This window comes from Salvelinus alpinus, chromosome 31, assembly GCF_045679555.1.
Source record: "Salvelinus alpinus chromosome 31, SLU_Salpinus.1, whole genome shotgun sequence".
In the NCBI taxonomy this organism is placed as follows: domain Eukaryota; kingdom Metazoa; phylum Chordata; class Actinopteri; order Salmoniformes; family Salmonidae; genus Salvelinus; species Salvelinus alpinus.
In genome coordinates this window covers 31,147,716-31,168,785 of record NC_092116.1, presented here as the reverse complement: position 1 = coordinate 31,168,785, position 21,070 = coordinate 31,147,716, and the positions used below count along the sequence as shown (strand labels likewise).

Below are 21,070 nucleotides of genomic sequence, written 5' to 3'. Positions count from 1 at the left end.
TCAACATGTAAAGTGATGGTTTCATGAACTGAAATGTAAAATACCAGAAATGTTTCATACATACAAAAAGCTTATTTCTCTAATTTGGTGCACAAATTTGTTTACATCCCCTGTTCGTGAGTATTTCTCCTTTGCCAAGATAATCCATCCACCTGACAGGTTTTGGTATATGAAGAAGATGATTAAACAGCTTCTTGCTGGTGTCAATAAAAGGCCACTCTTAAATTTGCATTTTTGTCACAACACAATACCACAGATGTCTCAAATTTTGAGGGAGCGTGTAATTGAATGTTCATTTCTCTACCATAAGCCGCCTTCCAATGTCGTCTTAGAGAATTTGTCAGTACGTCCGAACGGCTTCACAACCGCAGACCGCGTGTAACCACGCCAGCCCAGGACCTCAACGTCTGGCTTCTTCACCTGTGGGATCGTCTGAGACCAGCCACCGGGACAGCTGATGAAACTGGGTTTTTCACAACCAAAGAATTTCTGCACAAACTGTCAGAATCCGTCTCGGGGAAGCTCGTCTGTGTGCTCGTCGTCCTCAACAGGGGTTTGACCTGTCGTTCCATTCACTCCATTCCAGCCATTATGAGTCATCCTCCCCTCAGCAGCCTCCACTGGTGGAAATGCATAAATATACAGGAATCCTTGAAAACACATACTATTTGTGACATTGATTGAATTTCCACTGCTTCAAGAAACCCTTTTTTTTTAATGAACCTATTGGTTGTCGAGATCTCATTTTCGGTCTCTGATTGGCTAGGACAGTACAGTAATATCTCACAGGATGGTTTCTATTGGCTGGGCAGGTATTAGAGCTCTGCATTGATTGGCTAGACTAGAATTTTAGAGTCCGGCAAAAGTAGCAGTAGAACTGATCTGCAACTAAAGGAAGTAGCCTAGTTTGAATATTGTTATAATATAACTGTACTTCATAGTATTGGAGTATAGAAGATACAAACCGTAAAAGGTAAGTAGGCGATTTTTGTTATTTATGCTGCATTTCCGTATTTTACTACCGTTTGTTATTTGGTCTACAGCCTAGTTGATCATCTGCCTATCTCTATCTATCTTCTTCTTCATAATCCGCGCTAGAACAGCAAATTGGCGTCCAAAAACAACCCGCTATTCCTCCGTTAATACAGTTTCATATTTGCATCATACATGGCAGCGGTGCTGTGAAAGAACTCGGGAAAACATTTAGGCTACTTTACTTTATATGCGAAATGATGACACTACGTTTCGATATGGCTACAATGTTAACAACTACCACCTCTGTCGCAGACAGGGAGAGTGATCTCGCATACGTTTGCTGTCAAAAGCAAATAAATGACCAATCCAGGAATTAGACGTTTGTCCGTTGGATAGCCTAATAAAACGATTTCAAATGCAATATTCGGTAAACATTTTTTTGTATTCGTTTGGTCGCGAAAGGCCGCCGCCTCGGGAACAATTCCTACAGTATGATCTCAGGGCAGGCGACATCACGGAAGCCATACGGTAGCTCTCGAGTTGGAAGGACCATCCGGTGTAGTCTCTCGGATGACCACTGCGCCACCGGCCCGCCGCTAGCCTACTTTTGCTGTTGTTGACATACCGGTAAAATGACAGTAAGTAGACTATATTTCTATAATGCTATATTTCTGTCCCAAAAAAGCCTAGAAGATGGAGGATAAAGCTGGTAGGAATACTGATGGTTATGACGATTTGTTGTCTACCGAATTGTTGATTATAGGGTGTAATTAATATTTGTGTATAAATGCATACATTAGACCTATTTTGTAAATAGGTTACTATGTTAGGCCTATATAGGTTATAAATATGTTATAAAACTCAAAACTAGAATCGTGAGTTGCTACATACATTTTTGGACTTATAAATGAATTAATATAATCAATGAATGAAATACCAATTGATTATTGAAGAGTATAACTGATAAATCCCTCATGAGCTTTGTTCAGCTGTCATACCCCATAATCAGAACCCCAAATATATAGTTTTTCTCTCCATTGTTTTTAAACAATGTAAATGTAAACAAACACTTTATAGCCTTAAAACATGGCTAAAAGTGTAATTTTTATATGTGTAACCGGTTTGAAATGGCTAGCTAGTTAACGGTGCGTGCTAACCTAGTTCCCGTCTTTCTTTCCCCCATCTCCCTCTCTCTTTCTCTCAGTGATGCCGGCCCAGCCCTCCCTCAGAGAACCAGAGGAGGAGATGGAGGTGGAGGGAGAGAGTGAACTACCAGAGGCCAATGGAGAGATGGAGGAAGAGAGGGAGAGAAGAGAGGGGGAGGAGGAAACCATGGAGGAGAGCACAGAGGAGAGGGAGAGTGACTCGGACGATAGCGAGGAGGAGGAAGAGGAGGAAGAGGAGAGTTCAGGTAAGATAACTGTTGAATGATGAGAGGACAGTTTTCTCTTTAGTTTTTTTCCTTTTTAGACAATTTCTTTACTGACATGAAGAGCAACTAAAAGTCTCACTACTTTCCCACTCTCCCTATCTCCCACTCACTCTCTCTCTTCCTGCTCTTTCTCTCTCACCCACTCTATCTTTCTCTCCCCCTCTCCCTGCTCTTTCTCTCTCCCCCCTCTCCCTGCTTTCTCTCTCTTTTCTCTCATTCTCCCTTCCCTCTCCCCTCCCCCTCTCCCTCTCCCCTTCCCCCCTCTCCCCTTCCCCTCTCCCCCTCCCTCTCTCTCTCCCCTTTCCCCCCTTCCCCCCTCCCCCCCCTCCCCTCCTCTCCCCCTCCCCCCTATCCCTCTCCCCTCCCCCCACCTCTCCCTCTCTCTCCTTCCCCTCTCCCCCTCCCTCTCTCTCTCCCCTTCCCCCCTTCCCCCTCCCTCCCCCCCCCTCTCCCCTCCTCTCCCCCTCCCCCCTATCCCTCTCCCCTCCCCCCACCTCTCCCTCTCCCCTTCCCCTCTCCCCCTCCCTCTCTCTCCTTCCCCTCTCCCCCTCCCTCTCTCTCTCCCCTTCCCCCTTCCCCCCTCCCTCCCCCCCCCTCTCCCCTCCTCTCCCCCTCCCCCCTATCCCTCTCCCCTCCCCCCACCTCTCCCTCTCCCCTCCCCTCCCCCCACCTCTCCCTCTCTCTCCTTCCCCTCTCCCCCTCCCTCTCTCTCTCCCCTTCCCCCCTTCCCCCCTCCCTCCCCCCCCTCTCCCCTCCTCTCCCCCTCCCCCCTATCCCTCTCCCCTCCCCCCACCTCTCCCTCTCCCCTTCCCCTCTCCCCCTCCCTCTCTCTCCTTCCCCTCTCCCCCTCCCTCTCTCTCTCCCCTTCCCCCCTTCCCCCCTCCCTCCCCCCCCCTCTCCCCTCCTCTCCCCCTCCCCCCTATCCCTCTCCCCTCCCCCCACCTCTCCCTCTCCCCTTCCCCTCTCCCCCTCCCTCTCTCTCCTTCCCCTCTCCCCCTCCCTCTCTCTCTCCCCTTCCCCCCTTCCCCCCTCCCTCTCCCCCCCCCTCTCCCCTCCTCTCCCCCTCCCCCCTATCCCTCTCCCCTCCCCCCACCTCTCCCCCTCCCCCCCCCTCTCCCCTCCTCTCCCCCTCCCCCCTATCCCTCTCCCCTCCCCCCACCTCTCCCTCTCCCCCTCCCCCCCCCCCCCTCTCCCCTCCTCTCCCCTTCCCCCCTTCCCCCCTCCCTCTCCCCTCCTCTCCCCTCCTCTCCCCCTCCCTCCCTCTCCCCTCCCCCCCCCCCCCTCTCCCCTCCCTCTGTCTCTCTTTCTCTAGAGATGGATGATGAGGACTGTGAGAGGAGGAGAGGAGAGTGCCTAGATGAGATGTCAGACCTAGAGAAACAGTTCCTGGAACTGAAAGACAAGTAAGTCTCATTGATGGATTGATTAATCGGTTGATTGATTGGTTGATCCAAGGCTTAGGAAAAGGCTTAACTTTTCTTAAGGGATAATCGACAAGGGGCTAAGCATTTTAAGGAAAATAATAAACGACCTGGAAGGTGTGATCCACGACATGCTAGCGGAGTGGAACTAACCTTCCACGGAGTTGCATATTTTGCTACTAGAAACGTGTTCATTTGTAGGTGGAAATGTGTTCAACATCCACCAGAAGTGACAAAGCAAGTTTACTAGATAAGCTACGGTAGTTACCGTGGTAACCAAACAAACAGACGTTTAGCTGACCAATTAGAATTGTTTTTGCTTTCAAAAAACAACTCAAAGAAAACTTGTACAAATTAACTATAGCCGTTGAATTCTAACATGCAAATATACCGTGTGTTATAGGGAAATAATTCACGCTCTAGAATGCCCTAACGTCCCGAGGGGGTGTGGTATATGGCCGAGGGGGTGTGGTATATGGCCGAGGGGGTGTGGTATATGGCCAGGGGGTGTGGTATATGGCCGAGGGGGTGTGGTATATGGCCGAGGGGGTGTGGTATATGGCCGAGGGGGTGTGGTATATGGCCAGGGGGTGTGGTATATGGCCGAGGGGGTGTGGTATATGGCCGAGGGGGTGTGGTATATGGCCGAGGGGGTGTAGTATATGGCCGAGGGAGTGTGGTATATGGCCAGTATACCACAGCTAAGGGCTGTTCTTATGAACGATGCAACGTGGAGTGCCTGGATACAACCCAAACCTCCGAGGTGCCTTATTGCTATGATGAACTGGTTACCAACGTGATTAGAGCAGTCAAAATACATGTTTTGTCATACCCGGAGTGCTGGTTGGCTGAAAGCCGTGGTACTTTTATAAACTGGGTGGTTCTAGCCCTGAATGCTGATTGGCTGACAGCTGTGGTATATCCGACCGTATACCACTGGTATGACAAAATATTTATTTTTACTGCTCTAATTATGTTGGTAACCAGTTTATAATAGCAGTAAGGCACCACTGGGGGTTTGTGGTATATGGCCGAGGGGGTGTGATATATGGCCAATATACCACGGCTAAGGGCTGTGTCCAGGCCATCCGCGATGCGTCTTGCTTAAGAACAGCCCTTAGCCATTGTATATTGGCCATATACCACACCCCCTCGTGCATTATTGCTTAGATATATAATACAGAATATAGACTGATTGATTGACTGACCAATCTTGTGTGTGTGTGTGTGTGTGTGTGTGTGTGTGTGTGTGTGTGTGTGTGTGTGTGTGTGTGTGTGTGTGTGTGTGTGTGTGTGTGTGTGTGTGTGTGTGTGTGTGTGTGTGTGTGTGTGTGTGTGTGTGTGTGTGTGTGTGTGTGTGTGTGTAGGTTGTTTCGTGAGCGGTTGAACCAGGTTAAGGTGAAGCTAGATGAGGTGTTGACTGGTAAAGCAGGAGAATACAGAGAACCACTGGCAACACTACAACACAACATGACGCTACGCACAGAGGTGGCAGGTAACTACTACTACACTACTACACTACTACACTACTACACTACTATTACTACTACACTACTACTACACTACTATTACTACTACTACTACACTACTACTACAATATCACGCTACGCACACATGTGGCATGTAACTACTACACTACTTCTACTACTACTATTAGTACTGCTACTACTACACTACTACTATTACACTACTACTACTAATACCACTACTACTACTATTACACTACTACTACTACTATTACACTACTACTACTAATACTACTACTACTATTACACTACTACTACTAATACTACTACTACTACTACTATTACACTACTACTACTAATACTACTACTACTACTACTACACCACTACTACTACTACTACTACTACTACTACTATTACACTACTACTACTAATACTACTACTACTACTATTACACTACTATTACACTACTACTACTACTACACTACTACAACAACACAACATGACGCTACGCACATAGGTGGCAGGTAACTACTACACTAATGCTACTAGTAGTACTAATACTGCGACTAATACTAACAACTAATACTATGACTACTACCACTACTACTACTAATACTAACAACTAATACTATGACTACTACGACTACAACCACTACTGCCACTACTACTACTGCTGCTACTACTACTACTATTGCTACAGTACAACCACTAATACTGCTACTACTACTATTACTAATGCTACAAACACTACTACTAATACTGCTGCTACTACTACTACTACTACATTATTACTACTACTACACTACTACTATACTGCTACTACACTACTACAACAACACAACATGACGCTACACACACAGGTGGCAGGTAACCACTACTACTACTGCTACCACTACTACTAATCCTAACAACTAATACTACGAATACAACCACTAATACGACTACAACCACTACTACTATTACTACTACACTACTACTACACTACTACTACACTACTACTACAGCACTGCTAATACTACAACTACTACCACACTACTACACCACTACACTACTACTACTACACTACTACCACACTACTACTACACTACTACTACCACCACACCACTACTGCACTACTACACTACTACTACTACTACTACTACTACTACACTACTACTACAAAACTACTAATACTACAACTACCACTCTGCAACTACTACTAATACTACTACTACTACACCACTACACTACTACTACACCACTACACGACTACTACACTACTACAACACTACTACTACTACTACTACTACTGCACTACTACACCACTACTACTACTACTACTACACTACTAATACTACTACAACACAACATGACGCTATGCACCCAGGTTGCATGTAACTACTACTACTCCTACACTACTACTATTACACTACTACTACTACTACAACACTACTACACTACTACTACTACTACTACTATTACACTCTACTACTACTATTACACTACTACTACTACTACTATTACACTACTACTATTACTCTACTACTATTTTACCACTATTACACTACTACTAATACTACTACACTACTACTATTACTCTGCTACTACTACTACTACTACTACTATTACTCTGCTACACTACTACTACTACTACTATTACACTACTACTACTACTACTATTACTCTGCAACTACTAAACTGCTACTAATATTGCACTACTACTACTACTACTATTACACTACTACTACACTACTGCTACTATTACACTACTACAACTACTACTACTACTACTACTACTACTACTACTACTATTACACTACTACAACTACTACTACTACTACTACTACTATTACACTACTACTACTTCTACTACTACTACTACTACTACTATTACACTACTACTACACTACTACTACTATACACTACTACTACACCACTACTACTACTACTACTATTACACTACTACTACACTACTACCACCATACACTACTACTACACCACTACTACTACTACACTACTACTACTATTACATCACTACTACACTACTACTACTATTACATCACTACTACACTACTACTACTATACACTACTATTACTACTACTACTACTACACTGCTACTACAATATCACGCTACGCACACATGTGGCATGTAACTACTACACTACTTCTACTATTAGTACTGCTACTACTACACTACTACTATTACACTACTACTACTAATACTACTACTACTATTATTACACTACTACTACTATTACACGACTACTACTAATACTACTACTACTACTACTATTACACTACTACTACTATTACACTACTACTACTAATACTACTACTACTATTACACTACTACTACTACTACTACTACTACTACTACTACTACTACTACACAACTACTACTAATACTACTACTACTACTATTACACTACTACTACTACTACTACTACTACTACTAATATTACACTACTACTACTAATACTACTACTGCTACTACACTACTACAACAACACAACATGACGCTACGCACATAGGTGGCAGGTAACTACTATACTACTGCTACTACTAGTACTAATACTGCGACTAATACTAACAACTAATACTATGACTACTACCACTACTACTATTACTACTACTAATACTAACAACTAATACTACAACTACTACGACTACAACCACTAATGCCACTACTACTACTGCAGCTACTACTACTACTATTGCTACAGTACTACCACTAATACTGCTACTACTACTATTACTAATGCTACAAACACTACTACTAATACTGCTGCTACTACTACTACTACTACATTATTACTACTACTACACTACTACTACACTGCTACTACACTACCACAACAACACAACATGACGCCACACACACAGGTGGCAGGTAACCACTACTACTACTGCTACCACTACTACTAATCCTAACAACTAATACTACGACTACAACCACTACTACGACTACAACCACTACTACTACTACTACTACTGCTATTACTACACTCTTACTACTACTACTACTACTACCACAAATACTACTACTACAGCTACTAATACTACAACCACTACTACTAATACTACTACCACTAATACTACTACCACTGCTACTAATACTACAACCAGCACTACTAATACTACTACCACTAATATTACTACTACTACTACTGCTACTAATACTACAACCACTACTACTAATACTGCTGCTACTACAACCACTACTACTGCTACTACTATTACTTCTGCTATTAGCACTACTAATACTATGACTACAACCACTGATACTACTGCTACTACTGCTACACTACTACTACTACTGCTACTACACTACTACAACACCACAACATGAAGCTACACACACAGGTCGCAGGTAACTACTACTACTACTACTACTACCACTACTACTAATACTAACAACTAATACTACAACTACAACTACTACTACTACTACTACTACTATGACTACAACCACTACTACTACTACTACTACTACTACTACTACTGTTACTACACTCTTACTACTACCACTAATACTACTGCTACTAATACTACAACCACTACTACTAATACTGCTGCTACTACTACTACTACTACTGCTTCTACTACTACTATAACTACTACTACTACTACCACTAATACCACGACTACTACTACTACGACTACTATTACTACTGCTATTACCACTACTAATACTACGACTACAACCACTGCTACTACTACTGCTGCTACTAGTACTAATACTAATACTACAACTACAACCACCACTACTACTACTACTACTACTACTACTACTACTACTACTACTACTACTACTACACTATTACTACTACTACTACTACTAACACTTATACCATGACTACTACTACTGCGACTACTATTACTACTGCTACTCCTCCTACTATTACTAAACTATTACTACTACTGCTACTAGCACTACTAATACTACTACGGCTACAACCACTACTACTACTACTACTAATACTATTATTACTCCATTTCTACTAATACTACTACAACTACTACTACTATTGCTACTACTACTACCACCACTACTATTACTGCTACTACTATTACTACTACTACACTATTATTTCTACTACTACTAATACTACTACTACTATTATTGCACTATTACTACTGCTACTACCACTACTACAACTAATACTACGACTACAACCACTGCTACTACTACTACATTATTGCTACTACTACTACCTTTACTAATACTACGACTACAACCATTACTTCTACTACCACTACTACTACTACTACTGCTACTACCACTACTGCTGCTACTACTACTACTATTATTGCTACACTATTACTACTGCTACTACTACTACTACTATTATTGCTACACTATTACTACTGCTGCTACTACTACTACTATTATTGCTACACTATTACTACTACTGCTACTAAAACTATGACCACAACCACTAATACTACTACAACTACTACATTATTACTACTGCTACTATTAATACTACTACTACAGCACTATTACTACTACTACCTCTGATACTACTGCTGCCGCTACTATTAATTCTACTGATAGTACTAGTAGTAGTAATAGTTTAATAGTAGTATTACTACTGCTACTACTACTACTACTACTTCTACTATTACTTCTACTACTACTGCCACTACTAATACACTACTGCAACACAACAACTACTACTATTATGACATATTATGCAGCTCTGCACACATTGTGGCTGATAATGAAATTACAACTTAATTTTTTTACTTACAATTAAACCTGAAGGCGAAATTAATACATTTTCTGTCGTTTTATTGAAATGATTTTTGAGTGTATTTTCTTTGTTTCTCTCTGTCCAGGTGTGTACAGAGAACTGTGTCTGCAGGTGATCCAACACAGGTACGAGTGTGAGCTGCAGGGAGCTCGACAACATCTAGAGAGCGAGAGGACATTGTTGTTCGATGCTATGAAGACAGAACTGCTGGACAAGATCAGACGGCTGGAGGAGGATAGTCAGAGTGTAGACCTCACCTCAGGTACACAGACAGATGCAAGCACATCAGAACTACACTACACGACCAAAAGTATGTGGACATCTGCTTTTCGAACATCTCATTCCAAAATCATGGGCATTAATATGGAGTTGGTCCCCCCCTTTGCTGCTATAACAGCCTCCACTCTTCTGGGGAAGGCTTTCCACTAGATGTTGGAACATTGCTGCTATAACAGCCTCTACTCTTCTGGGGAAGGCTTTCCACTAGATGTTGGAACATTGCTGCTATAACAGCCTCCACTCTTCTGGGGAAGGCTTTCCACTAGATGTTGGAACATTGCTGCTATAACAGCCTCCACTATTCTGGGGAAGGCTTTCCACTAGATGTTGGAACATTGCTGCTATAACAGCCTCCACTCTTCTGGGAAGGCTTTCCACTAGATGTTGGAACATTGCTGCTATAACAGCCTCCACTCTTCTGGGGAAGGCTTTCCACTAGATGTTGGAACATTGCTGCTATAACAGCCTCCACTCTTCTGGGGAAGGCTTTCCACTAGATGTTGGAACATTGCTGCTATAACAGCCTCCACTCTTCTGGGGAAGGCTTTCCACTAGATGTTGGAACATTGCTGCTATAACAGCCTCCACTCTTCTGGGGAAGGCTTTCCACTAGATGTTGGAACATTGCTGCTATAACAGCCTCCACTCTTCTGGGGAAGGCTTTCCACTAGATGTTGGAACATTGCTGCTATAACAGCCTCCACTCTTCTGGGAAGGCTTTCCACTAGATGTTGGAACATTGCTGCGGGGACTTGCTTCCGTTGAGCCTCAAGAGTATTAGTGAGATCGGGCACTGATGTTGGGCGATTAGGCCTGGCTCGCAGTCGGCGTTCCAATTCATCCCAAAGGTGTTCGATGAGGTTGAGGTCAGGGCTCTTCCACACCGATCTTGACCAACCATTTCTCTATGGACCTAGCTTTGTGCACGGGGGCATTGTCATTCTGAAACAGTAAAGGGCCTTTTCCAAACTGTTGCCACAAAGTTGGAAGCACAGAATTGTCTAACAACCCCAGACCATTATTCCCGCCCACCAAACTTAACACTTAGCACAATGCATTCGGGCGGGTAGCGTTCTCCTGGCATCCGCCAAACCTAGATTTGTCCTTCGAACTGCTAGATGGTGAAGCGTGATTCATCACTCCAGAGAACGCGTTTCCACTGCTCCAGAGTCCAATGGCTGCAAGTTTTACACCATTCCAGCAGACGCTTGGCATTGCACATGGTGATCTTAGGCTTGTGTGCGGCTGCTCGGCCATGGAAACCCATTTCATGAAGCTCCCGACGAACAGTTCCTGTGGTGAAATTGGTTCCAGAGGCAGTTTGGAACTCGGTAGTGAGTGTTACAACCGAGGACGGACAATTTTTACGCACTTCAGCACTCGACGGGTACATTCTGTGAGCTTGTGTGGTCTACCACTTCGCGGCTGAGCCGTTGTTGCTCTTAGACGTTTCCACTTAGCAATAACTGCACTTACAGTTGATCCGGGGGGGAGCTCTAGCAGGACAGAAATTTGAGATTTGAAGACACTCTTCAAAAGTTCACCTACATGTTTGTCTTTCAGGAATTAACATCTGTCTCTTTCTCTCTCCCTCCCTCTCTTTCTCTCCATCTCTCTCCTTTCTCTCTCCCTCCCGCTCTATTTCTGTCCATCTCTCTCTCTCTCTCTCTCTCTCTTTCTTTCTCTTCTCTCTCTCTCTCTCTCTTTCTTTCTCTCCATCTCTCTCTCTTTCTTTCTCTCCATCTCTCTCTCTTTCTTTCTCTCCATCTCTCTCGCTCTCTCTCTCTCCCTCCCTCTCTCTCTCTTTCTTTCTCTCCATCTCCCTCTCTCTCTCTTTCTTTCTCTCCATCTCTCTCTCTCTCTCTCTCTTTCTTTCTATCTCTCTCTCTCTTTCTTTCTCTCCATCTCTCTCTCTCTTTCTTTTTCTCCATCTCTCTCTCTCTTTCTTTCTCTCCATCTCTCTCTCTCTTTCTTTCTCTCCATCTCTCTCTCTCTTTCTTTCTCTCCATCTCTCTCTCTCTTTCTTTCTCTTCATCTCTCTCTCGCTTTCTTTCTTTCTCTCCATCTCTCTCTCTCTCTCTCTCTCTCTCTCTCTCTCTCTCTCTCTCTCTCTCTCTCTCTCTCTCTCTCTCTCTCTCTCTTTCTCTCCATCTCTCTCTCTTTCTCTCCATCTCTCTCTCTCTCTCTTTCTCTCCATCTCTCTCTCTTTCTTTCTCTCCATCTCTCTCTCTCTTTCTTTCTCTCCATCTCTCTCTCTCTTTCTTTCTCTCCATCTCTCTCTCTCTCTCTTTCTTTCTCTCCATCTCTCTCCATCTCTTTCTCTCTCTCTCTCTCTCTCTCTCTCTCTCTCTCTCTCTCTCTCTCTCTCTCTCTCTCTCTCTCTCTCTCTCTCTCTTTCTTTCTCTCCATCTCTCTCTCTCTCTCTTTCTTGCTCTCCATCTCTCTCTTTCTTTCTTTCTCTTTCTCTTTCTCTCCATCTCTCTCTCTCTCTCTTTCTCTCCATCTCTCTCTCTTTCTCTCCATCTCTCTCTCTCTCTCTTTCTCTCCATCTCTCTCTCTTTCTTTCTCTCCATCTCTCTCTCTCTTTCTTTCTCTCCATCTCTCTCTCTCTCTCTTTCTCTCCATCTCTCTCTCTCTCTCTTTCTTTCTCTCCATCTCTCTCCATCTCTCTCTCTCTCTCTCTCTCTCTCTCTCTCTCTCTCTCTCTCTCTCTCTCTCTCTCTCTCTCTCTCTCTCTCTCTCTCTCTCTTTCTTTCTCTCCATCTCTCTCTCTCTCTCTTTCTTGCTCTCCATCTCTCTCTTTCTTTCTTTCTCTTTCTCTTTCTCTCCATCTCTCTCTCTCTCTCTCTCTTTCTTTCTCTCCATCTCTCTCTCTCTGTCTTTCTTTCTCTCCATCTCTCTCTCTCTCTCTCTCTCTCGCTCCCTCTCTCTCTCTCTCTCTCTCTCTCTCGCTCCCTCTCTCTCTCAGAGTGGTGGAGTGATGAGATAAAAGGGAAGAAGTGTAAAAGGAGGAGTCTGTCCCGGCCAGAGAGGAAGAAGAAGGCTGCCCTAGTATCTGGTAATATTTATCTCTCTTTTATCACTCTCCCTCCTTCCATATTCCTTCTCCCTACTTCCCTCTTCATTTCATCCATTTCCTTTTATGATATACTGTGCCTTCAGGAAAGTATTCAGAACCCTTGACTTTTTCCACATTTTGTTACGTTACAGCCTTGTTCTAAAATGGATTAAATAACAAAATGTCCTCATCAATCTACACACAATACCCCATAATGACATCACAATACCCCATAATGACATCACAATACCCCATGATAACAAATTGAAAACAGGTTTTTAGAAATGTGTGCAGATTTATAAAAAAAAAAAAACAGACCTAATTTACATAAACATTCAGACCCTTTGCTATGAGACCTTAAATTGAGCTCAGGTGCATCCTGTTTCCATTGATCATCATTGAGATGTTTCTACAACTTGATTGGAGCCCACCTGTGGTAAATTCAATTGATTGGACATGATTTGGAAAGGCACACACCTGTCTATATAATGTCCCACATTTGACAGTGCATGTCAGAGCAAAAACCAAGCCATGAGGTCGAAGGATTTGTCCGGAGAGCTCCGAGACAGGATTGTGTCGAGGCACAGATCTGGGGAAGGGTACAAAAACATTTCTGCAGCATTGAAGGTCCCCAAGACCTCATCATTCTTAAATGGAAGAAGTTTGGAACCACCAAGACCCTTTCTAGAACTGGCCGCCCGGCCAAACTGAACAAACTGAGGGGGGGGGGCTTGGTCAGGGAGGTGACCAAGAACCCGATGGTCACTCTGACAGAGCTCCAGAGTTCCTTTGTGGAGATGGGAGAACCTTCCAGAAAGACAACCATCTCTGCAGCACTCCACCAATCAGGCCTTTATGGTAGAGTGGCCAGACGGAAGCCACTCCTCAGTAAAAGGCACATGACAGCCCGCTTGGAGTTTGCCAAAATGCACCTAAAGGACTCTCAGACCATGAGAAACAAGATTCTCTGTTCTGATGAAACCAAGATTGAACTCTTTGGCCTGAATGCCAAGTGTCACGTCTGGAGGAAACCTGACACCATCCCTACGGTGAAGCATGGTGGTGGCAGCGTTATGCTGTGGGGATGTTTTTCAGTGGCAGGGACTGGGAGACTGGTCAGGATCGAGGGAAAGATGAACGGAGCAAAGTACAGAGAGATCCTTGATGAAATCTGCTCCAGAGCTCTCAGGACCTCAGACTAGGGCGAAGGTTCACCTTCCAACACGACAACGACCCTAAGCACACAGCCAAGACAACGCAGGAGTGACTTCAGGGACAAGTCTCTGAATGTCCTTGAGTGGCCCAGCCAGAGCCCGGACTTGAACCCGATCGAACATCTCTGGAGAGACCTGAAAATAGCTGTGCAGCGACGCTCCCCATCCAACTTGACAGAGTTTGAGAGGATTTGCAGAGAAGAATGGGAGAAACTCCCCAAATACAGGTGTACCAAGCTTATAGCATCATACCCAAGAAGACTCGAGGCTGTAATCGCTGCTGAAGGTGCTTCAACAAAGTCCTGAGTAAAGTGTCTGAATAGTTATGTAAATTATGTGATATGTCCGTTTTTTATATAATTAGCAAACATGTCTAAAATCCTGGTTTTGCTTTGTCGATATGGGTATTGTGTCTAGATTGATGAGACGAAAAAATAACAAAGTATACAGTGTTAAATCCATTTTAAAATAAGGCTGTAACGTAACAAAATGTGGAGAAAGTCAAGGGGTCTGATTACTTTCCGAATGCATTGTATACATTGCCTAGTGAAAGTCTACACACACATTTTAATTTTCCATCCTGACAAACTCCCCAGTCCCTGCCGGTGACAAGCATACCCATAACATGGTGCTGCCGCCACAATACTTTAAAATACAAAGGGTTTAACAACATTGCATTCGTTCCACATTACTGACCTGTATCAAATCAAATGTATTGATAAAGCCCTTCTTACATCAGCTGATATCTCAAAGTGCTTTACAGAAACCCAGCCTAAAACCCCAAACAGCAAGCAATGCAGGTGTAGAAGCACGGTGGCTAGGAAAAACTCCCTAGAAAGGCCAAAACCTAGGAAGAAACCTAGAGAGGAACCAGGCTATGAGGGGTGGCCAGTCCTCTTCTGGCTGTGCCGGGTGGAGAGGAACCAGGCTATGAGGGGTGGCCAGTCCTCTTCTGGCTGTGCCGGGTGGACCAGAGGAACCAGGCTATGAGGGGTGGCCAGTCCTCTTCTGGCTGTGCCGGGTGGACCAGAGGAACCAGGCTATGAGGGGTGGCCAGTCCTCTTCTGGCTGTGCCGGGTGGAGAGGAACCAGGCTATGAGGGGTGGTCAGTCCTCTTCTGGCTGTGCCGGGTAGAGAGGAACCAGGCTATGAGGGGTGGCCAGTCCTCTTCTGGCTGTGCCGGGTGGAGAGGAACCAGGCTATGAGGGGTGGCCAGTCCTCTTCTGGCTGTGCCGGGTGGAGAGGAACCAGGCTATGAAGGGTGGCCAGTCCTCTTCTGGCTGTGCCGGGTGGAGAGGAACCAGGCTATGAGGGGTGGCCAGTCCTCTACTGGCTGTGCCGGGTGGAGAGGAACCAGGCTCTGAGGGGTGGCCAGTCCTCTACTGGCTGTGCCGGGTGGAGAGGAACCAGGCTATGAGGGGTGGCCAGTCCTCTTCTGGCTGTGCCGGGTAGACCAGAGGAACCAGGCTATGAGGGGTGGCCAGTCCTCTTCTGGCTGTGCCGGGTGGAGAGGAACCAGGCTATGAGGGGTGGCCAGTCCTCTTCTGGCTGTGCCGGGTAGAGAGGAACCAGGCTATGAGGGGTGGCCAGTCCTCTTCTGGCTGTGCCGGGTAGACCAGAGGAACCAGGCTCTGAGGGGTGGCCAGTCCTCTTCTGGCTGTACTGGGTAGAGAGGAACCAGGCTATGAGGGGTGGCCAGTCCTCTCCTGGCTGTACTGGGTAGAGAGGAACCAGGCTATGAGGGGTGGCCAGTCCTCTACTGGCTGTGCCGGGTAGACCAGAGGAACCAGTCCTCTTCTGGTGGACAAAGTGAGTGTTGAATAATCCTCTCCAGATCGTCTGTTTACAACATGGCTGTTAAGTAATACTGCAAAACAACACAGCAAATACATGTTTTGGCCTAAATTAAAAAACGACAGGCTTGAGTCAAATCCAGTAGAACAAAACACAGAGGCAAAGTCTTTGTGTCTTCAAGTAGTGTGGTGGTGGCAGCATCATGTTATGGGTTTCTCTACATTTGTGGATTACCACATTAAACCGATGGTTGAGAATCTCCCATCTTATGTCAAAGACACTAGTCACATGATCTCATTGATCGAGGGCTTAGGAAGGATACCAGAAGGTATAGATAGACACACTTTTTGACGTGGAGAGGTTGTACACTAACATCCCACACACAGGAGGCTTGTACACTAACATCCCACACACAGGAGGCTTGTACACTAACATCCCACACACAGGAGGCTTGTACACTAACATCCCACACACTGGAGGCTTGTACACTAACATCCCACACACAGGGGGCTTGTACACTAACATCCCACACACAGGAGGCTTGTACACTAACATCCCACACACAGGGGGCTTGTACACTAACATCCCACACACAGGAGGCTTGTACACTAACATCCCACACACAGGGGGCTTGTACACTAACATCCCACACACAGGGGGCTTGTACACTAACATCCCACACACTGGAGGCTTGTACACTAACATCCCACACACAGGGGGCTTGTACACTAACATCCCACACACAGGGGGCTTGTACACTAACATCCCACACACAGGGGGCTTGTACACTAACATCCCACACACAGGGGGCTTGTACACTAACATCCCACACACAGGGGGCTTGTACACTAACATCCCACACACAGGGGGCTTGTACACTAACATCCCACACACAGGGGGCTTGTACACTAACATCCCACACACAGGAGGCTTGTACACTAACATCCCACACACAGGGGGCTTGTACACTAACATCCCACACACAGGGGGCTTGTACACTAACATCCCACACACAGGGGGCTTGTACACTAACATCCCACACACAGGAGGCTTGTACACTAACATCCCACACACAGGGGGCTTGTACACTAACATCCCACACACAGGGGGCTTGTACACTAACATCCCACACACAGGGGGCTTGTACACTAACATCCCACACACAGGGGGCTTGTACACTAACATCCCACACACAGGGGGCTTGTACACTAACATCCCACACACAGGGGGCTTGTACACTAACATCCCACACACAGGGGGCTTGTACACTAACATCCCACACACAGGAGGCTTGTACACTAACATCCCACACACAGGGGGCTTGTACACTAACATCCCACACACAGGGGGCTTGTACACTAACATCCCACACACAGGGGGCTTGTACACTAACATCCCACACACAGGAGGCTTGTACACTAACATCCCACACACAGGAGGCTTGTACACTAACATCCCACACACAGGGGGCTTGTACACTAACATCCCACACACAGGGGGCTTGTACACTAACATCCCACACACAGGAGGCTTGCAGGTGCTTCAACACGTCCTCCAGCAGAGAGACCGTTGCTCCATCCAATGATCGCATCTTACAACTCACTGAACTGGTAGCATCCTTTAACTACTTTGTCTTTGTGTCAGACCTTTTCCTTCAAAGTCGGGGTGTGTAGACGTGGGCTCCCCCTTTTTCCCCCCAAAACGATGCAAACCTGTATGTGGGACAATTTGAAGTAGCACTCCTTTTTAAAACAGAGACACATCCTTTACTTTCTAAAATCCTCCTATGGAAGAGATACATAGATGATGTCTTTGTGCTCTGGGAAGGAAGTCCGCAGGAACTAAATGAACTCCAAACTCTACTAAACGAGAGTTCTTGAATATCTCAAATTCACCATGCAGACTGATGAGAGAAAAATAAACCACCTGGACTTATGGATCATCAAAGAGAATGATGCATTACATACAGACCTGTACACACAGCCAACAGACCTCAATACCTTGCTATGTGCGGATAGTATTCATCCCCTCCCCCTCAGGAATGGTCTACCATACAACCAGTTATGCAAGGTTAAACGAATCTGTGGCCACCGGTCAGATTTTGACAGCAATGCTAAAAAATAAAAGACAGTTAATTTCAAAATGAGAGGCTACAAGGACAAAACTCTTGATGTGGCAATGATGAAAATATCTCCAAAACCAGGAGAGGAATTACTAAAAACTCCACCAACACCTCTTCAAGGGACCCCCCTGGTGGTCTATAAGTGTGGTCGCAATATTGGAGACAGCTTGGTGAGATCTGACCTGCCCCCTGAGCCCACTCAGACACTCTAGACACCCACTCCATATGGGAACTACAAACTTGGTTCATGCGCACAGTGTAATAGCACTATAAAAACGTCTTTCTTCAGACACCCACATACAGGTCCAAAAATCCCTGTTAGGGGGATCATCTCATGCAAGACCACGGGAGTCATCTATCTCCTCACCTGTTCATGTGGGAAAAGCCTTTGTAGGACAAACGAAAAGACAATTAAAACAGTGCATAGCTGAACATCGCAGCTCAATCAGGTGACAGAACACTGACTATCCAATAGCAGCTCACTTTGTTGAAGCTAACCATCCCATCTCCTCCCTAAAGATACACAGGCATTGAGCATGTTGCTCTACCAAGGAGAGGAGGTCACATCGAGATCCTACTACTACAAAAGGGAGACAGGATATCCTGTCTGAAAACATTGACCCCTAAGTGGTCTGAATATTGACTTTGATCTCAGACACTTCTTATGAACACATTTTCCTCTATGAACAAGTCATATAAATTGAAGAATCATTTTTACAGCTTATTAGCGTACACTTAATGTGTTCCCTCTGTTGACGATGCTCATTATATATTCAGGTTGAACCAGTATTACATGTAACAAAAATAAAATATACGAAATTATGTGAAATTGAATGAAACAATATTGTATGTTGACGCTAATATGATGTACAATATTCCATCATGTTTCAATAGGATAACAATAACGTAATATATTTAATATGCCATATAATATGTTTGAACAGTTTCACTAATTAATTCTAATTAACATAATCATTATGACACACCCCTCTCCGTTGTCATTGGTTACACTCATTGCACTGTTTGTCTATATAACCTGGTTCCAGTATTCCTGACATCACCCTGAGGAAGGCACCGTGATGCCGAAACGTTGGTAAATACCCGTTAAATTGTTGGGAGATTATACATGGAGTGTGCGACTTTCTTTATTTTGATAGTTTATAGTTTATTGGCCGTCAGTCAGCACCTCCACACAAACTGTTATTCTGGGTGTGCGCCAGCTCATGTTTTTGTTATGCGTATGCTTGTCACCAGCAGGGTCTGGGGAGTTTGTCAGGCCTAAATTAAAAACTACAGGCTTGAGTCAAATCCAGTACAACAAAACACAGAGTGAAACTCTTTTGTATTTTCAAGTAGTGTGGTGGTGGCAGCATCATGTTATGGGTATGCTTGTCACCAGGAGGGTCTTGGGAGTTTATCAGGATCAAATTAAATAGGAAAAGATAGAGTTTTCTGAAAACCCTGGGGTAGATTTTTACTTTACAGCAGGACAACGTCAAAGAAACCAGACTGGCTTTCCAAGAGATGTTGAGTGTTCCTGAGTGGTCCTGCATCATTCCTGATCTGAATTCGCTTGAATATTGCCGTCCATCAATGACTCACACCCAAATGTATTGAGCTTTGAGCAATTTTTGACAAAAGCAGTGGATAAATGTTGCGTTAAGAGTACAAAATGTTTCAAAAAGGTTCTTTGACTTGTGGAGTAGGTTGTGTAGACGCTCGGGGAAAAAATAATTTACTCCTTTTTGAGAGCAGCAAAATGTGAAGAGAAGGGGTCTGTGCTAACGACTACCACACAAGAGTACAACCAGATCTGAGACCAGGCTACCACACAAGAGTACAACCAGATCTGAGACCAGGCTACCACACAAGATCACAACCAGATCTGAGACCAGGCTACCACACAAGAGTACAACCAGATCTGAGACCAGGCTACCACACAAGAGTACAACCAGATCTGAGACCAGGCTACCACACAAGAGTACAACCAGATCTGAGACCAGGCTACCACACAAGATCACAACCAGATCTGAGACCAGGCTACCACACATGAGTACAACCAGATATGAGACCAGGCTACCACACAAGAGTACAACCAGATCTGAGACCAGGCTACCACACAAGATCACAACCAGATCTGAGACCAGGCTACCACACATGAGTACAACCAGATCTGAGACCAGGCTACCACACAAGATCACAACCAGATCTGAGACCAGGCTACCACACATGAGTACAACCAGATCTGAGACCAGGCTACCACACAAGAGTACAACCAGATCTGAGACCAGGCTACCACACAAGATCACAACCAGATCTGAGACCAGGCTACCACACAAGAGTACAACCAAATCTGAGACCAGGCTACCACACAAGAGTACAACCAGATCTGAGACCAGGCTACCACACAAGATCACAACCAGATCTGAGACCAGGCTACCACACAAGATCACAACCAGATCTGAGACCAGGCTACCACACAAGATCACAACCAGATCTGAGACCAGGCTACCACACATGAGTACAACCAGATCTGAGACCAGGCTACCACGCAAGAGTACAACCAGATCT

At 44.9% G+C, this 21,070-nt stretch overlaps 1 protein-coding gene across 8 annotated transcripts in view; it reads left to right on the top strand.

The window, feature by feature from the left end:
• The first annotated feature begins 854 nt into the window (after positions 1–854).
• The window catches only part of brms1 (BRMS1 transcriptional repressor and anoikis regulator), a 32,120-nt gene continuing 11,904 nt past the window's right edge, over positions 855–21,070 (top strand). For 2 of the 8 annotated variants that reach the window (XM_071378303.1, XM_071378302.1), the window contains exons 1-6: positions 1,085–1,613; positions 2,180–2,386; positions 3,720–3,810; positions 5,196–5,323; positions 10,118–10,294; positions 13,280–13,369. In XM_071378303.1, the coding sequence (XP_071234404.1) occupies position 1,613; positions 2,180–2,386; positions 3,720–3,810; positions 5,196–5,323; positions 10,118–10,294; positions 13,280–13,369 (694 nt within the window). In that variant the 5' untranslated portion in view covers positions 1,085–1,612. Of the gene's footprint in view, positions 974–1,074; positions 1,614–2,179; positions 2,387–3,719; positions 3,811–5,195; positions 5,324–10,117; positions 10,295–13,279; positions 13,370–19,018; positions 19,953–21,070 lie in introns of those variants that run through there. The other 6 variants (XM_071378304.1, XM_071378301.1, XM_071378307.1 and 3 more) reach the window with 6 other exon arrangements.